The 19,002-nt window shown below is 39.6% G+C and overlaps 2 protein-coding genes across 4 annotated transcripts; both read right to left on the reverse strand.

Moving 5' to 3' along the window:
• Positions 1-144: 144 nt before the first annotated feature.
• LOC140305481 (RING finger protein 122) lies at positions 145-8,776 on the reverse strand. 3 transcript variants are annotated; one of them, XM_072384374.1, is made up of 7 exons: positions 8,095-8,776; positions 7,537-7,898; positions 5,944-6,134; positions 4,706-4,748; positions 4,138-4,179; positions 2,527-2,609; positions 145-1,010 (listed from the first exon to the last, which is right to left on the reverse strand). In XM_072384374.1, exons 3-7 carry the CDS (start codon positions 6,048-6,050, stop codon positions 890-892), a joined length of 396 nt encoding a protein of 131 aa, XP_072240475.1. In that variant the 5' UTR covers positions 6,051-6,134; positions 7,537-7,898; positions 8,095-8,776; the 3' UTR covers positions 145-889. The 3 variants fall into 3 exon arrangements, with proteins under 3 accessions (XP_072240475.1, XP_072240474.1, XP_072240473.1); XM_072384373.1 differs by having other exon boundaries at positions 5,944-6,097; positions 7,537-7,887; positions 8,095-8,775; XM_072384372.1 differs by having other exon boundaries at positions 5,944-6,097; positions 8,095-8,775.
• A 4,991-nt stretch (positions 8,777-13,767) lies between these two features.
• On the reverse strand, positions 13,768-18,420 carry calhm1b (calcium homeostasis modulator 1b). Its single transcript, XM_072384371.1, has 3 exons — positions 18,357-18,420; positions 17,183-17,770; positions 13,768-14,482 (listed from the first exon to the last, which is right to left on the reverse strand). The coding sequence occupies exons 2-3, from the start codon at positions 17,726-17,728 to the stop codon at positions 13,970-13,972; spliced, it is 1,059 nt and encodes a 352-aa protein (XP_072240472.1). The 5' UTR covers positions 17,729-17,770; positions 18,357-18,420; the 3' UTR covers positions 13,768-13,969.
• Between the last annotated feature and the right edge of the window lie 582 nt (positions 18,421-19,002).

Raw genomic sequence — 19,002 nt, forward strand, 5'->3', positions numbered from 1 at the left:
CATGTGTTTAACATTTCATGAACTTGCATTTTTAACTGTTTTGTATAATAGTGTGAGGGGGGGGGGGTTCATAAAATGTTCCCCTTTTTATGAAAATGACTGAACTCATTGGTTGATCTTTAAATAAATCCAACACAATTACAATACATTACATGACACTTTATTTAAAATACAAAATAACAATATATAGGGAGACGTTTACATACAATACATACAGGCAAGACTAGTTTCCTATCAGTCTCTTTTTAAAAAGGAGAAGGGCCTGGGACACAATCTGTAACAACATTTTCTACTTAAATCGTCATGGTTGTAATCCGGTTGGTCTTCGTTTCAGCCTGAAGTTGTGGCTACCTCTGGCTGCTGGAGCATTTCACCTACATTGGCAGTATTGAAGATGCATGTGTGGCACTGGGCTTTAGGATTATTGAAATGGTTTGTGCTGGCTGTATTGGTAACACCCCTGAGATAATAGAGGTATCCGTTCTGGTCCTGTATCTAATGTCCCGCTCAATGCTTCTGGTGATGTTTGTCTCTGGCAGTGCTGAATTGGTCATCCAGTGACGGTGGCAATGATATCCAGCTCTAATGTGGCTCCTTTTCCTGTCATTTTTTTGGTGAACAGTGCAGCGTGGAAGTAGTACTAGGAACATTTTTTAAATGAAAAGATCCTACTCACCCAGCTTCTCCCTGACTGATCTGACCAAATCATGTTGGCGCTATCAATATTCAATTCCCACTGAGGCATATTGCTGAAAGGTCAGCAGCAACCCTGCCACTTGGGATCATTATGAACATTTCCGTTGACATGACCACCGTTCATCATCATTAGTGTATTTAAGGTATGTGTTTTCTGAAAGGGGGAGTCAGATTTTAATCTTCCCCAGCTATCTCACACCTCCTCTGGGTCCATGGGACCCTCAGCACCCTGGGGAGCATCTGTGTGGAGCCGCAGGATGGGTTTGTTACACATGGGGCACACGCTGCGGATCTCAAGCCACTTAAGCAGGCACCTGAGAGGACAAAAAAGCAGTCATTATATCAGCATTGTGCCATGGCTTATGTGATGATTTTGTTTGAGACTCGGATAAAATAATAATCGGTACAATTACAAAGTCTTTAATACTGTTTCAGAAAAGTTCAAGCACAATCTTGCCAAGCAAATTAAATTAATCCCTTCAGTCTGTAAAAGCTAATTAAATGTCTATGGCGTCATAAAGCTTAAAGTCTGAAGCAGGGAGTTTTTCATTCTGCTCCTGAACTGCATCGACTCATTTTTGGTCCAGAATGTTCTGCTTCTTTTCTACGTCACCATGTACAGCAAACATTGGGATGTCAGGGACAAACCGGATTTATTTTTCATTTTTCTTTGGCTTTGGTAGGTTTCACATAGAGGGAACTGACCCAAAATATCAAAGCAGTAGCCATTAGCAGTCTGTGTAGTCAAAATCTCCAAATCCTAAGGAGCACCCTGTTCCTGACGTGCGACATTTAAGAATTACACAGGTTCATTTATTCATTCATATTAATTGAGATTTGTGTTAATATGAAGTCAAGATGGTGATAGTAAATAACAATTTTTAACATGACAGCAATATAACTCACTTTTGTGGCTTTTTAATCAACCTTGGCAATTCAGTTATGCCTCTGCTGGGTTTTGCATGTTTAAGATTGCAGTGGCCAAAACATCTGTTGCCCTTTTTGTTTTCCAGAATAGTTTTGGGAGTTTTCATCACAGCTCGTATTCTCGTTGCAGCACGGTTGTCTTTTTCTACGCTTTTTAAGAATTCACAAGCCTTAACTTCTTGGCCTGTTGATGTTTAATTCAGGTATTTGGGAAAAGGTGTCAATGAAAAAAAAACTAAATCATTTTCAGGCTTTTCAACTTCTTTCAGAGAACAAGCAGCTGTCTTTATCTTTTTGACCAATAAAAGAATGGGATGGGGTATTAAAGAGAAAGGAGCTATAAAAGGTGCTGCAGGAAGAAATCTAAAGCATGAGAAAAATGTCTTTAAACACTGAAGAGAGTTACGTTATTCTTTTACAGCCATAGGTTATTTCATAGAACTGTTAAGGTAAAAGAAAACGACTGTTTTTCTGGTAAAAATGTTTTGTGTGGGATCAGAAAAGCTTTGCTACATTAATCAGCAAGAACAAAGTTCTCTCCAGTTTGAGTTTGACAGGTGAAGCACTTTTATCTTTTTTTTGCACGAGGTAAATTAAGAATTACGACTCACTGTCTAGAAAGAGAGTGACCTGGAAATAAGTCTTTCTTGTGTAAAAATACCTCTTGAAGTTGGCAAGCTTAGCATAGCGCTAGTCTGGAAATATGGAAAAAAAATTGTGGTGACCATGGTTGCCATACCACTAGAGATTTTTGGAAAGCACAATCAGTCTTTATGTTAAGCTTAACTGACTAATTATGCTTGTCATAAAGGTGTGAGAATGGTATTAAGCTTTATATATAACAGCGAGAAAGAAAATCAGCCTGGCTGTCGTCCCAAATATCAAAATATTCCAAACACTCACTTCTTGTGAAATGCGTGTGAGCACGGACACACTCCCAGTTCATCTCGAGTCCGGAACTCTTCCAGACACACCGCACAAGTTTGCTGCACAATCACGAACAACAAAAGGTTAGTTGATGTGACTTCTTTCCAGAATTTTATAGTAACTCAGAACATTCACTCAGAAACTGTACTTTAGTGCAATTTCAGCTCTCTGCTACTTTATACATCTATTTAGATCGTGTAGCCTACTTTTTAGTAAACACTGATCCAAAATGCAGAAGCCATGTTAGAAAAACAGATTTTACCCCGTGACTCAGCAGCTTGTAGCAGCAGCAACTTGAAGTAATGACTTTTCTCTATAAATCTATCTGTCTCACATTATTGTGGAATTTTTTTCAGTGTTGCTTCAGTTCACTGAGGTTTGGAAGAATTTGCTTATGTCGCAGCTGCTAGTCATTATGACCAAACATCTCCACTTTGGTCTTATCTGTGCAAAGGCCATTGTTTCAGAAGTCTTGTGGTTTGTTTAAATGCAACTTTGCAAACCTAAGCCATGCTGCCATGATTTTCTTTAGAGAGAGGAGGCTTTCTCTTTCAACTCCTCCAAATAAGAGGCACTTTTTCTGCTTTTTTAAAGTTTTAATACTACAAACTTTGATTAGCAGCACCTGGTTTCTACCTGAAAGCATAAAGGTTTTACTTTTCTCACACAGTTTCTGCCTTTTGGATTGTTTTTTTGTTAAATGCTTGTGCAATATGCTGTTGCTCATCTGAGATTGTTTCTATCTAATTTTAATATCTTGCAAACATGATTATGTTATGTTATTACATTCTGATACGTAAAACCTTAGAACTTATAGTGTGTGCTTTCTTTTTCACACGACTGAGGATGGATCAACAGTTAAAATCAATTATAGTAAATGTTCTAAAATGTGTCCTTTCATCATGATAATTACCTTTGCTTTTGGCAACTTGAAGTACATTTTGATACTAATATCGTTTTACTTGAAAAAATATTTAAAGACAATACTTTTACGTATAAGAGAACATTTCTATACCACATTATGAGCACTTAAGATCAAGATACAGTTTCCACTTCTGCTTTTGTCTTTATTGAAACAGCTGCTTGTATCTCACCGAGCTGTCATTTGTAGCCTCTATTTCGCCGTAATTTAATTCAACCCTGAAGCACAGATATGCCAGTGTTTTGAAATTGTGCTTTTGCTGCGTTTCCAAGCAACAGCAGCATTTGGACATTGAGTTTAAAGCCAAATTTCCCCTTAGTCTTGGTAAAAAGGAATAATAAAAGCAGTCTCTTTAGAGTCACTAGAGAAAGATCTTTTGTGTAATGCATTTTGAATGAGCTCAGTTATTCCTGGAGTCCTGCATTCTGCAGGGCACTCTCATACTGGCATTTTTTAAGACATCTGCAGGGCATCTCCAGCCAGAGTATGTGCAGTAAAGCCTGATTATAACATCCGAAAGGAAAAACTGATTGAATTATTCGATTGAACGAACCCTCCCATCTCATTATGGATCATCTGAACTGATGTGGAAACATCGTGGGTAACACTGAATGTGCACATTTGTCATTGTTTAAGAACAAGATTTAGCAGAAAAAGTGACTTACTCCAAGAAGGCTCAGTTTCTTGCTTGCTCCCTTCAACACCACCTACAGTGAAGGAAAGTGAGAGGAGGGGGAGAGCTGTTGGATTGTGTTGTTATTAAAACTCTCCCAATTCCAATCAGACACCAGAACAAAAAAAGCCGTGGTGTAAAACTAACACTTCAGCGGGGTTCATTGTTATCACACATTAGCTTTAAACATAAGCATGTGTGGTATGTGCTCTTTTGTTGCTTGCACAGATAAAAGAACCATGGACATGCTGCAGAAAGCTGCAGTGGGAGTTCAACCTTCCCAAAGGCTAAAAACATTTTTGTCTCCTGTCAAGACACCACACTGTCACACCCTGCTACCTGTTTAACATATGAAGCCGCCTCACACTGCAACTGGATTAACATTTCAAAATCAGAGTAATCGTGCATGGATGGAGTCAAGGTCATCTATGAAGGGTGGTGTTAAGTTTCACAGCTGGCAATAACAGTGTGAGATCCTATAGGCCAACCAGTATTTATAACAAGCTTATGAGGTTCGTGTTACATATTCACCCACAGTGATAAAAGCTGCAGTGGCATACCTCATTGTAGCTGAATTGCTCCCTCGTTCCTTGTTGTTTCAACCTGAGAGGGACACAGAGAGAACAGCACTGCAGTTTGTACAGCAGACGTAACTGTATCATCACTCAGTAGCTCCCATCACGACAAGTAGAGGTCTGTGCAGAATGTAAGTGGGTGCTCCTCGACTGTTAGACTTGGACTAAAAATCACATTTGATCATAAAAATCAATTTTTGACTAAATTTCTCACACTTTCAATAACTACACAACACCCTGGTTAAATTGGCCCCAATTTACATTTATTTTACTAGTGCTACATGTTTGAAATCCAAATCTGAACCGCACAACTTTATTGTGTTTCTGTGATCAATTAGCAACACTTTAAAAAAAACTTAAAAAACTTTAAAATATTGAGCACATCATTTATTTCAAATATCTTTTAAATAAAGTGTTTATTTGTTTTCTTCTTCTTCTGTTTAGCTGTCTGTAAGTCATAAACCATGGAATGTTTGTAAAAGATGGATGGGCTCTAATTGCAGTACCACTGACAACCACTAGGTTGGTTCCAAAACATCTCTGGCTCAACATATTAACAAGCATTTGCAGCTTTGGCATTTATACAGAGTTTGAAAATACTGTTCACTGTTCTTATAGTTCTTTTTTGGTCAAAATAGCAAGTCAGCAAATTGGTTGCTAACTTTGTCTGCAGTTTGGTGCTGGACAGGTGGCTTTTAGTGAGTTTTACTGACAACAGCTGCCTGCTGCATCTGAAATTAACACCAACAAGAGCGGTGAGAGTGAACCAAAGCTGCAAAAAAGTGACTGTAAGTCAAAACAACTATTTGAAAGGGGTTAATTCACTCAGCGGAAACATGTTCAACTGCAGAGTTGATGAGAATCGCTTGGGCTGATCATTATCAGCATCCTTTTCACATAAATGTAGCCATTTGCTCTATTTGAAATACAATTTAGGACATACAATTCAGAAGGCTCTGTAGTTGAAAAGTTATGCTGTATGTATTATATGTATATACATAAAAGTGGTTAAATTTGTGTTTCCTATTGTGATTGCAGCTTAGGCAGTTCTGCAGGACAAAAACAGACATTTTCCGCAGGAGTGGTGTTCTTATCATAACATCAACAATGCGATAATAGCTCATTACTAAGATATGAGCAAATCTTCCTCTGCAGTGGCACATTGTGTTGCAATTTTTGTTCAAAGTGCAAAAAAATCCTTACTACTAACATGCTCCACCTACCTGAAAAGGTAGCAGCAGAAGATGAGGCTGAGCATGAAGACGAAAAGGCCAATGCCCAGCACAATGACATACACATTGAGTGGGAGGTGATAGATGTCAGACGTCATGCTGCAGTAGTGTTCAGAGCGTTGAGAACCCAAACCACAAAGGCATCCTGCCAGGAAGAGTTTGCAATTACATGTTTTTGTCACCTTGTAGGGTAAAGATTCAACATGTTAGTTTAGATACGCCTATTGAGTCATATTCTGTCTTTATTTACTTGTTAAGCTTTTCTTTTCTTTTTTTGTTGAGTAACTCCAACTCTGTGAGGATTCCCATGAGAGAAAATACTAAATCCTCTTTCTTTGTACACGTGTACATTTTACATTAGTTTACAGCCAATGTCCTCAAGCCTCATTGTCTCTTCAAACAAGAGAGCTGTTGGAAAAAGCAATATTCTATCTTGCAACATTGTTTACTTTGTAAACCATCCAACTTGAAATACCTACAATCATTTACAATTCAAGTCTAAATTGGTAGCTTTGATATAACACTTTACAGTGTGCAATTGCTCTAATTGTGAACAGCAAAAATCATTTTCCTATGAAGGAAAAAGTGTGTCACAATAATATCATCTAACCTGCAAATAATGGGAGACTGTTTATCATTTACCTTTATTCATTTACCTTTATTTATAATGTAGATTAATGTACATGCCCCCATGAGGATTTAGTACAACCAGGCTTTTAGTCTGTGGTGCCTGCAAGTACGGTATTATATATTTGGGGAGGACTAATAACTGCTCATATGCAGGTGTGTACTGTGAAAGACACTTTGGTGGCAACTGAGATGCTCGTAGGACTCGGCGTTAATTGGCTGTGAACAAGACAAACATGAAGGACAGACACCACTTCTGTCAAGCCACCATCTGTTCCACAGACTCTGCAGAGGTGACCAGCACAGTGTGAGTGTGTGTGTAACAGCACTGGGGGATGGAAGGGGAAGTCTCTGTGGTGTCTGTGTGGTACCATAGAGATGTGCAAATTTGTTGCAGGGGGTATATTAAACAGAATGAACTCTGGGGGTGAGGACCATTTGGTAAAACAATAGAAGAGGAAGGTCCACTTCCACAGGCCACATGTGCTCCTAATAATTTGCACTGAGGGTGCTCTTTGCCAGTCTCTAAATGTCCATGTGACTCTCTTTAAATTGAGTGAATGGGTACAGCTTGCACACTGTGGGGGGCATGAGTTGGACAATTTGACGTGGCTGGGGGTTGGGGGATTTACAAGGGTTGGGGGTAGTGTAGGGAAGACCAGTTGTAGCATAAAGAGAGGCGCAATTATGAATTCATTATTTTGCATGTTAAAAAAAAACAAACTGAATTACAACACTGTCAAAGTTTAGAGGATAAAAATCTTAAAATGTGATAACTGTCAAACAAACAGGCTTCAGTTCAGCCTTTTCTTTGCTCTCACCTCACACTTTAAAACACTACTTGTGCCTCTGCTCTGACCTAATTGCCATTGTGTGAATACCTCTGGAGGAGTTAAAGAAAGTCTCTGCCCTCTCGTGTATTTGGGCAAAAAACAGCAGCAAAATCCACTCACTTACCGTTACACCATTGGAATGGTTGCATGAAATTTGACTCCCAAGGCAGCAGCAATGAATTCAGGCCCTGTCAGGAGAAGGCTGGAGACCAGCCAAACTTGTGGGCTGGAGCCTGGACACTGAATCTGTTTTGTAGCCTGGACTCAGCTATCTTGAGCTGGATCGCTCCTTTGTTTGGCTACGTTAGCTCCTGCAGAAACAGTCATCAAGATTTTCAGATATTCCAGAAATCCTCAGGAGGTGTGGTATTGTTGGCTCAGCAGTCTGCACCGTCCAGCATTCCCAAATCTGGATTAACCGCTCTGTGTTAAGATTTGGAGATTTGGGAGTGAGGTCGTGACCGGGACTGGAGACCTCATGTGCTTCTGGACCCCAGCAAGAATGATGTCATCACACAACAGAGATAAGAAGAAACAAAGAAATATTGTTGGGAAGAAATGGTTGCTTTTCGAGAGGCCTTACAACATTTACAACTGAGATTTTGTTATTGTGAAACGTTGCATCTCACTTGATCATAACGCTGTAAACAACACAAGCAGCTTCCTAACAGGAAATACTTACATATCGAGCAGAAGAGGCCCTCTTTGACTTCTTTTTGCGTCTGCAGTGTCGTCCCTTCACCAATTTCAATGGCATACAGTGTTTAAAATGACAGTCCTACCCAAAGAAGGTAATTATCCAACATTAATCTGTGCTTTGTCTTCCTCCTAAAGCTGCTTTTTTAGCATGGGCTTTTCACAAGTCTCACACTTCTCTCGTCTCCTCTGCTGTCTCCTCCTCCTCCTCCAGTCCTCTGATCTTGCAGTTGATATTCCTGTTCAGTCTAGAAGGCAAATATGTGCTTCCCTTAAAGCCCAAACAAAGTGAGGAGAGCTCCATGCAGTCAACAACAGTCCTCTAGGTCTGCTGGTGACTGTGTTTGTGTGTCAGTCAGCAGATACGTGTACGTGAGTGAGCGCGCGCGTGTGTGTGTGTATGTGTCTGCGTAGGGGGGATCCTACTCTCCCTCTAACCATCTGCTGCTTCGATTGAGAAAAAAAATCTGAAACAAAGACAGTGTGTGTGTAAGAGTGTGTCGCATTCAGCCTCTCGCACCTCCAGCTGGCTTTGTCATGGCAGGCTTCCCCTCTTCCTCATTCACTTCATAATGGTGCTCAGAGAGAGCCTGCAATTTGCCTTTCCCTTCCTCCCCTTGCTCTGCTCTGCCTTGGGTTTGTAAACAGATCTCTGCTCATGTGACCACCCGTTTTGCCTCGCAACTCTCCTCTCCTTCAGCCCTCCCTCGCTGTCTCTGTCCTCCAATCTGTAGGCAGAAACGAGGCAGAATGAGCCAGACACTGACGAATAGGGCGCCTGCAAGCATGCTGATGTGTATGCGTCTGTGTGCGCACACCCCTGTGCATGTATATGTGAGAGGGAGAAGAGAGACACTTGCAGCAAAGTCAAGGGAGGCCAGCAATATGCGCATGGCTGATGTCCTGACAACCAAAACAAAGCCATTTGTGTGAAAGAGAGGTCAGGAAAAGAAGAAATGATGCCTCCTTATGCACCATTTCATCCTTGCACACATTCACAGATTGTATTTTTTGAGCTTTCAGAGAATCTTTTAAAATGTTTTCATTGCTTGATGTAACAATGAAACATGGCACAGTTTTGCAGCCAAAGAGCACCTGGAAGGGTGAAGACCATGACATGAGAAAAAAATCAATTTGAAAAACTCGGATGAAAAAAAAGTGACAAACATCAACAGAAGAAGAATCACAGCCTGGACAAAGACGCTGCGTGCACGCCCCCCCCCCCCCCCAGCAGTACTGGCTGCCAATTCGCTGAGGAGGGGAACAGCTGCAGGGCTACTGGGCAAACTGTGAGACGGTCAAGGGGAGTGCTGCTCCACTAATCCTCAGGGGCAGGGGGGAGGGAGAGGGAGGTTTCAATGGGATACATGCCATTTTCATTCACCCGACCCTCCTCCCCCTCCAGCTCTAGTAAGGACATTACTCATGAATACTAAGGAACAGCTGGATTGACTGCGCAGACGAATGAGCATAAATCCAGAACTTAATACTCTGCATGTATTACTGGGCCCTCAGAGGCGCTTTATGACGTGTTGTTACTCCAGGGTTGTGTTGTTGTTGGCATGTGAGGGGTGGTGGTTCTGGTAACAGCACACTCTCCTGTGAATCATGGTTTAAGGAAAACAACACTGTCAACACTTTGCTGAAGATAATCACTGTATGAAAAGATTTACAGGATATACAACCCCAAGTCCACAAAATGAAAATAAAAACAGAATGCAATGATTTGCTAATCTTGTAATTTAATATCTTATTCACAACAGAAGATAGAGGACATATCAAGCGCTGAACGTGATACATTTCGGTATTTCATGAAAACTTCAGCTCATCTTGAGTTTGACGGCAGCAACATGTCTCAAAAAGTTGGGACAGGTCCATGTTTACCACTGTGTAGCTCCCCCCCCCCCCCCCCCCCCTCCTTTAACAACAGTCTACATCTGGAAACCAAGGAGACCAGTTGTTGGACCTTTGGGAGATTGTGTTCCACCTGTTTTGGAATTGGGGATGTTTTTATTCATCTCCAGACACATCAATCTAAAATGTATCTATCACTTTTCAAGCATGAAAGGAAATCCCCCAGTGTTTGTGAAATAGGCTTTGGCTGGGTGCCGCTGACAAAAACAGGGACGGTGCAAATGAGATGCAAATGTTGGTTTTGTTATCATTGTGACTTGTAAATGTTTTGGCTGCCACAACCTTCTGTTTTTTGCATAAATCTAGGTCTCATCAGTTTTCAGTCTTCTCAGGCCCGAGTCAATTTTCTGCTCAGAACAGGGAACTGACTCAACAATATTATTTGCATGGCAATATTTAGGTCAACTTAGCCATTGTTACAAAACTAGTGGTCATACCAGACAAAGCAAGATTACAACTCTGAGTCCAACTTTCCAAATTGTGAAATGTTGTGTAATTTCTTCTCACACACAGTCTTGCTGTAAAGCAAGGAGCAGAAAGGGAATGAAGTGTCTTCAGCTTTTTTTCCATTGTCCATACAACCCATGTTTCATATTTTTGTGCTATGGGAGTATTTAAGATGTTCCTGCCCTTGAGAGCGACACAAACCTGCATTAGTGTTCTTATAAATGAAGGCTCTTCAGCCTGATACAGCAGCTCTCATGTAAAAACTCTGGGTTTTGGTCAAGCTGAGTCCCATAAAAAGCAGTGGTACATGTTCTTTTCAATAATAATTCATAAAAAAGCTAAAATACTGTTAAAAACACGAGTATTTTAGGAATTCAATTTGAAATGAAGGTCTCCATTATATGTAGCATAATGTCTGCCATGTGATGAATTGCACTTGATTGTGTACAGTGAGGTAAGAAATGATGTCACCAAATAAATTGATATTTAATTGGAAATTAATATGTTTTGATGGCTCCCTCTTCAGCTGGAACTGAAGGCCTGTACTGTAAATTAACAATTACTTTTAACAATTCTCAGGAAATGAGGGATGATTGAATTTCCAGTGTAAGTTTCTTGTCTCTTCTGTTTTCTGTTCCAAAGTGTTTGGGCTAAAAGAGTCCCTCTGTATCTCCATTGAGGAGGGGGAATAACATGTTTGGGATAAAGTCAGTAAGATTTTAGAGTGCAAGGCATATTATGCAGTTGAGTTAAAGCCTTTTTGATTGTCAAATGTTTGTTTCCAAAGTTTGTCATGAGTTGGTGTATTTCCTTGTTGGGGGTTTTGTAACAAATGGACAGTTCTCTTTAGATGGTAGAGCCAGGGGATGATTAGTGGGAGGCTTTAAAAGGTAGTCAGTTAAGATCAGAAGCTGGTTAGGCTGCTATGATTCTGGGCTACATGCCCTGCAGAAGTCTGGCAATGCACAGGCTCCTGTCATTTGGATGTCTGTCGGTGAATAAAAACCTGGTTGGTCTGCACTGACATTGCAACATATTTGAGAGCAAAGATATTAGATTTGCTTTTAAAAGGGGCCTTCAGATTAAAAGGCATATATGAACATTGCATAAAAAAGGATCATTTTCAATTTTCAATCTTTTACTGGCCAAAAATCTCATATTGAAATGTCATATTATCATAGGAAAAATCAAAAGTAAACTCGTCCCATGATTTGTGTACCCATAGCAAAAATAAAGTTGTCGGTATTTTTGCATTGTACATTGTACACTTTGAGTGTTTTAAATGAAAAAACTAACATAAAAGGGTAAAAATTAGAAAAATAAGGAAGAGGCAACAGTGAAGTAAGTGAAGTAAGTAATATAAAGAATCTCTGTCAATGAAGCAAACACACTAAGTGAACATTACTCAGTAAAAAAAACTAATATGCTAAAATCCAACAAAATGATTCAGCACCAGAGCAGCGTGTTCATACATGTGCACGGATGATTTCAGGTGCTTCATGTTGAATGAGCTGCTCTGAGTGAATGTATAATCCTGCAAATAGAGCATTACAGCAGTCAAACCTGCTTCAGGTAGATAGATGAACCAGTTCTTGACAGTCAGTTTGAGATACAAATACTCTAGCTTTGATATAATTGTCTGTGAGTCTCTGACATCTGCCATTCTTCCCGTAAGACTTTTTTTTTTAATTCACAACCCAACATGATTTTAGAGGGATCAAAATCCGTTTTTTGTCTTTCAATAAACATCCGTTTCTTGTCTTTTAGCTATGAATAATTACCCTGTTGAAAGGTTCATTTGCTGTTCAACTTTATCTTCCAGACAGATATCCCCATGCTGTCTTCAAACACTTTGGACAGTGTCCAGAGAATCAGGTCCAGACTTTGTTGGCAGCTGCCCTTTAACACCCTCAAGATTTTCCACGTGAGACGTCTTTTCATACATGGAAATAGTCAACCTAGTTATGGTGCCTATACTGTCAGTAGAGCGTACAGGATGCAAGAATCAATGAATTTATTACTCCCCAAGGATGGCCGGTGAGGCTGTCGATTTATTCATATTTACGCCCCCTTTTGAGTTTATATAAATGCTACATGTATTTTCACTACAGCAGCCAAATTCCCAACAATGGAGAGCACAATACAAAAAAGTTGAAAAGTGTATGAAGCCGCAAATGCCTCCAGTAAACACATCTGCCGTGAATCCTTCAGATTCTTATGGATCTGTCAGCAAGTGGTGACACTAAAGGCAGAGTCCAATGAGTAAGGATTGTAGAATTTACCTGGATACGATATATATTAAAAGTACAAGGCAGTCGGGCTTGATGCTTGGAATTGTAATGACAGTTAATCACAAGATCAGGCACACAGTCTTTCAAGTGAGTGACTGCTACTTATAAAGGTGAACTATTCTCAACTTTGTACTTGAAGCTACACAAAAAAAGAGAAGCAACTAACCCAGAATTCAGGAATGCAAAACGTCACCCAATTCATAGCAAATGAGAAGCCTAAAACTCAAAAGTGTGAATCCCCCCTAAGCATTTTGTATTGGGGCTTGAGATACGCTGGACTCGCAGCAGTCTTCATCCTAAACAGTACGTGTGAACAAGAATAGCAGCAAGGGGATTCGTACAGGAAATGCATCATTCATACACAGACAAAACTACACAGTTTCAACTTATCCTTTCTACAGTTCAGCATTATTTAGTGTTTTTAGCGTCTTATATGAGTAGCTTTAATGACAGAAATGCTCATACTTCCACCAAGCTCTTCCTGCATTTCAAAAATATCATTTGCACACTGCAGGTTAGAAAATTCTGAAGCTGCTTGATCGTCCAGAGCAACACCAAAATACACAGCATGCCAAGTATAGTGCCATCAGTTTCGGCACACTACAATTTACCATGAATTAAGCCTTACTCGCTCTATTCATGAGTTCATTCTGACTTTATCAAGACTTTATTCTTTGGGGTCGGCGGGTTAAACTGCACCAAACTGAGTCAGACATTTGAATTCTCACATTCAATCTAAAAAGGTTTGGGGCTGAAGTGCATCTGTGAAAACATTTCTGTTGTTACTGTGGCCAGACAAGCTCATCTTTACACCGCGTGCTTCCAACACATTATTCTAAATGACCTGTTCTGTATTGGCTGGCTAACAAAGGCTAACAAAATCAGCTGGCTAATTTCTTTTTTTCTAAAGGAATTATAGAGCTCTTTATATCTTGGTGTGATTATGCCACACAGTTAACAGAAAGAGCAAAAAAGTGTGTTTAAGTGCATCACATCAGTCTATGGTTTCCATGTTATGGGCTTACATTCTGACGGGACTGTTACACTCTAAATATTATTATCAAACTTGTCTGTACATTGAAATGAAATGAAAACAGAAGATAAAACAAGTTCAGACTGCACTGATTCATTTTGCAGTCTCAAAGTTGTCTCAGGAACAAAATAATTGAGAAGATTCAATTGCAGTCTTTTCTTTTCTCTTTAAGCTCTTCAAACCTTACTGTAATACACTGCCCATTCCTTTTTCTCCACATCATGGGTGTGTCCCTTTGCAAACCCATTTACTGCACCATTGATATTTCCATTCAGTTTGCCATTGTTTTCTCCATCGATTTGGTCCTTTCTCAGAGCCAGAGCTGGCTTACAGGTGTGCCAGTTCCACAGAACCTTGTTCATGTCGTCCTGTGCCCTTATACCCAGGAGCTTGTCTTCATCGCTTTTCTTCTTGTCTTCATCTTCATCGTCACTGTCATCCTTGCTGGAGCGAAGATGGTCAAAGCTTTGCATCTCTCCACTGATGTTCTCAAAGTACTGGTGGATGCAAACTTTGGCAAAGCTCTTGGCGTGCTCCTTACAGGTCTCATCGAACATCTTGCGTTCAATGTCAATATAATGAGACCAGTACTTGGTTTTAAGGAAGGCAGCTTGGGTAAAGCAGGGTCGAATAGCTCGGACCAGAAAGGCAGTGAAGGTCATCAAGAGCAAAAACATCCACCCACATGCCTGTAAAATAAAATACAGACATTAGTATTTCTGTTGCAGCAAAAAAGTTCTTAGCAGTCAAAGTAATACTACATGATTGAAAAATGGAAAAGAGAAGTTAAAAGTTGCTTTGGGAGGCTTTGACATCTTAAGTGTGTCTGAGATCTTGCTGATACTGAAGTGGAAATCATCTTGTCAGATGAGGAGAACACATTTAGCAGCTTCCTGACAGACACTTATTTTTAAGAGACTTTTACTTTTAAGTCTGTATGATGGCCCATTTTCCAATTATATGGAGTCCATGATTCTTTAGTGAGAAAGATAATTCACAAGCGGAAAACATTCAAAACAGTTGGCAGTCTTCCCTGGAATGGACATCCAAGAGCTACATCTCAGACTCAACAGGCCTCAGTTGGCATGTTAAATGTTAAAGTTCATGACAGCACAATTAGAAAAAGACTGAACAAGCTCTCTAAAAAGAACATGGCAGCACAGCTTAGGTTTGCAAAGCTGCATCTGAACAAGCCACAAGACTTCTGGAACAATGTCTTTTGGACAGACCAGACCAAAGTGGAGATGTTTGGTCATAATGCACAGCAGCACCAAACTCAGCATATTCTTCAGCTTAATTATAGCCCTCTCTGTCTGCGTGAACACACACTTTGATGACTAGCACAGTATACTGTATACCAAAATATTTGAGAGTCAAATGTGAGGCCATCTGTCCGACAGCTAAAGCTTGACTGAAATTGAGTCTTGCAACAGGACAATGATCCCAAACACAGCAGGAAATCTAGATGTCTTAAAAAGAAACAAATCAAGGTGACATGTAATGATCCAGTTAAAGTCCAGACCTCAATACGATTGAAATACTGTGGTGGAACCCTAGAAAAGCTGTGCAAAAATGAATGACAGCAAACATCAATAAACTGAAGCAACTCTGTAAAGAAGAGTCGACCAAAATTCTGCCACAACAATGTGAGAGATTGACAACATTACACAAAAAACAATTACTTCAAATTAAGGAGTTATGGAGTAAAATTCCTGCTTGTACAATCCTATTAAATGTAGATATACAGAAATGTGAATAGAAAAATGTGATTTCTAAACACTGTAGTACTAATTTATTCTTCTGACTGATATAGCCTACCTTCATGTGTGACATATGAAGCTACACTATTTGTACTGTAAGCAACATGTCACTGATGTAGCAGCTGGAGGTGGAGCTAGCTTGACCTACTTTATGTACAGTTCTATCTACAGAGACGCCAGTGAAACTGGGGAGTTGTGAGATGATTAATTGGGAGAGAACAGAAGATAAAACAAAGTTCTGGCTTTTGTTTCATTTGAATTGGATTATTTGAACATTTACTGAAATGAAACCGTGGGATGATTTTAAAGGGATAAAATCACAGATGGAGCTGATTTTTGTGAGAGCTGGAGGCCAACTTTCATTTTTAACACAGAATGTGTTCTTTTTAAAACACCAGTTATCATCCTGTGTGCAAAATCTACAGAGTAGAAAGAATATTTCAATCTTAAATGTAGTGAAAGCATAAAGAGATTAAAAATACTTATATAAAGTCGACGTACTTTAAAATTATGGAGTTCATTAGTAAATACATTTAGTTACAATCAGCCAGTTTGCTTGTATAACCACCTTGTGGGGTGGGACTTAAATCAGTGTTTTCTGTTGGTTTTAATTTGGAGACCTGTCACAATGTAATTTATCATTTTCAGAAGTTTACTGACACATAATATTTGTAATACAGTGTTGAAGTAAAGAAGAAGGCTACAATAAAAAAATAAATACATAAATAAAAAGTGTTAGACTGGGCACATGGTTGCCACATCTGTAAACCATACTGGTACTCTGCAGAAGAGCACATGATGCTATTTATACTATCTTTTGGGTCAGCTTCCCATCCATGGGGATGTTATCAGTCTACAGTACAGTTTAGAGGTTTGGATAGTGACAATTTTCCTGCAAATTCTTTCTTCCAAACAAGCACCCATATTCTTCTTCTGTTCATCTTCTCAGGCCAAAAATATACTGGCTTTTAATTCTGCATTTATGTGTTTATATCCTGCATCTGTCTGAATCGTTGGTTGGGTACATCCTCAGAAATTAAAGCCACACATACACAAAATGCAATAAGTGGCAATGTAGTCCTCAAACGTCCGTGATTTAGGGCCCCTTAAAAGGTGTCGACTATCTTGCAGCTGTCGCTTTTGCTGAAAGCAATCAAGCAAATACTGGCCTCCTTTATCATATCCATTTTCATTGTTTACATCCTGCAAATCATCCTGCAAAGCTCACTGGTGAATCCCATAATGAAATACAGAGATTACAAGTTCTTGAACAATCAAACAGACTATAGAAGTCAGATAACAACATGAGCATAATGCTGAAAATTATTCTCCACCTTAGTCTACCATGTTGTTTTCCTGAGTGGAGACTGATCCGAGAAGTCAGCTGCAGAGGGACCAAGAGGATCCTCGCAGACTAGTGAGGATAATTGTATTTACATCATGCAGGCCTCAAGGTTGGGTGTATACGGAAACCGTGAAATGCCTTTTAGCTCGCGAACCTTTCTGACAAACTAGTAAGTTATGTAACAAATGGTTTCACATCACTTGTCTCCAGGAATTTGTCATGAAGAAGCTGACTGTAGACAACCATTAAACAAACAATGGAGAGGAGAAAAGAAAACAGGGTACCTGTGATATACACTTGATGTATCTTGATGCTGCCACTCTTATTTCATGATGCTCAAACAGGTCTTTGCAGGGAATCCTCGCCAGCAGTTTAATCTTCTCTGTTTCTGACATGCCTGACACAAGACTATGATTCCCAAACCTTTCAATATCCAAGTTGATGCTAAAAGCACAGAGGAAGCTCTTCCCATCCATGAGAGTGACAGACACCCACACTGCAGGCGCGATTAAAGATCTCTGTGTGATGGAACAAAACATGTAGCGCAGGACTGATGGATCCTTCGTTCTGCTCCCAGTAGGTCTTTTCCACTCCTCGGCGAGTACTGACACATTATTGTTCAATACAAAACCTAACAAAAAGAACCATATAGGAGGTACAATAAGCAGTCCGATCCCATAAGTGTAGTTGTATTCTGGCATACAGGGGCAGCTGAACTCAAAGGCAGAGTACATCTGAGCACTTGCTAGTGCCATGATACCACAGATCCCATTCATAAAAGACTCCTGGTTGGACTGGAGGAACTGGAACATCATACGAAACTTATCCATCTTGTGAGATGTTGAGGACCTTTAATTCAGATGCTGTTAAATCTGTGAAAAAGAAAGCACAATTGGAAGTTTAATATAAGTATAAAAAGTGGAAGAAAAGACAGCTCAGCATGGCACTGAAAATCACTGTGTTGTAAAAGCTTCTACTTAAAAGGACCAGACAGTGGGAATCACCTTCTGTATGGAGCCTGAAAGAGATTTAAAGGAATACCTTTATCAATACTTTAAGATATGCTAATGTTTAAACCAACATTCAGCTGAAAAATATCTGTTTTTTAAGTTGCTAATAAAGCTTTTAACTGGGATAAGAAAGAGTTAACTAATTATTCTAATCCATTTAAAAAAAACTAATTTAGTAAATCTCTAAATGTATTTTGGCTGAGCCAGAGGATGACAGGCTCTGCAGTGAGAAAGAATCTGAAAGTTGGTCTTATTATGAAACATTTGTAAATGGTTCAGCAATAAACAGGGTATTATCAAGATTTACTAAAAAAGTATCTTATCAAATAAAGGCAGCTTTTGACCCTCATAGTCATTCTCAGCCAACTTTCCTGTAGACAAGGGTTTAGCTCGATATACTGATAAGAAAATTGTAAATATTGATCAGAAAGTTACATCACACTCTTACCTTTATACTTAAGCTTGGATGAGCAGATAAATGGGAAAAAATGGTTAAAAAGTCATATTATGACACTATCCATTGTAAATACCTTGTAGTTCCGTATATGCCTCGCAATACTGTATCCCTGACCGACTGTAAAGGGATTCTCGAACTCTCTGATGATGTTCCAGACCGACCCAGGCATCAGTCAACAGGCCCCTCCCTTTACAGGCACCTGCATTTGTGTGATGTTACAAAAGGTTCTCGTTCAGGGTGCCCTTTTCTCAAAAGTAAACCTGTTACAGGCTCAGAAAACATTTACATAGTTTCTACTCTGTCTTTTAACTCTTCAGAGTAATGTGCTTATTTTCTTAGATCAGAGTACTGTGTAGTAAAGACTAATCCAAGATACCTGACCATCAAGCGCATACTATTGTTCCTGTGTAGCTCTAGCAATCCATGACATGCAAAAAAGCTTGCAAACCATTCAAATTTTGGTGGCATTGACTGGGAAATTTGGTTTTCTTCAGCAAGGTGAAGGGTGAATCTATTCCCACCTGCTTTATTAGAGATAAATCAATCAAGACACAATAGTTTATCAAATGCAAAATATGACTTTTGGGCAATCTTTAAGGGATTAGTTTATTTCGTCAAGTCCTTTGAACACACCTGG

Source organism: Leuresthes tenuis, unplaced genomic scaffold, assembly GCF_036924035.1.
Source record: "Leuresthes tenuis unplaced genomic scaffold, fLeuTen1.0.hap1 SCAF_4, whole genome shotgun sequence".
Taxonomy (NCBI): Eukaryota; Metazoa; Chordata; class Actinopteri; order Atheriniformes; family Atherinopsidae; genus Leuresthes; species Leuresthes tenuis.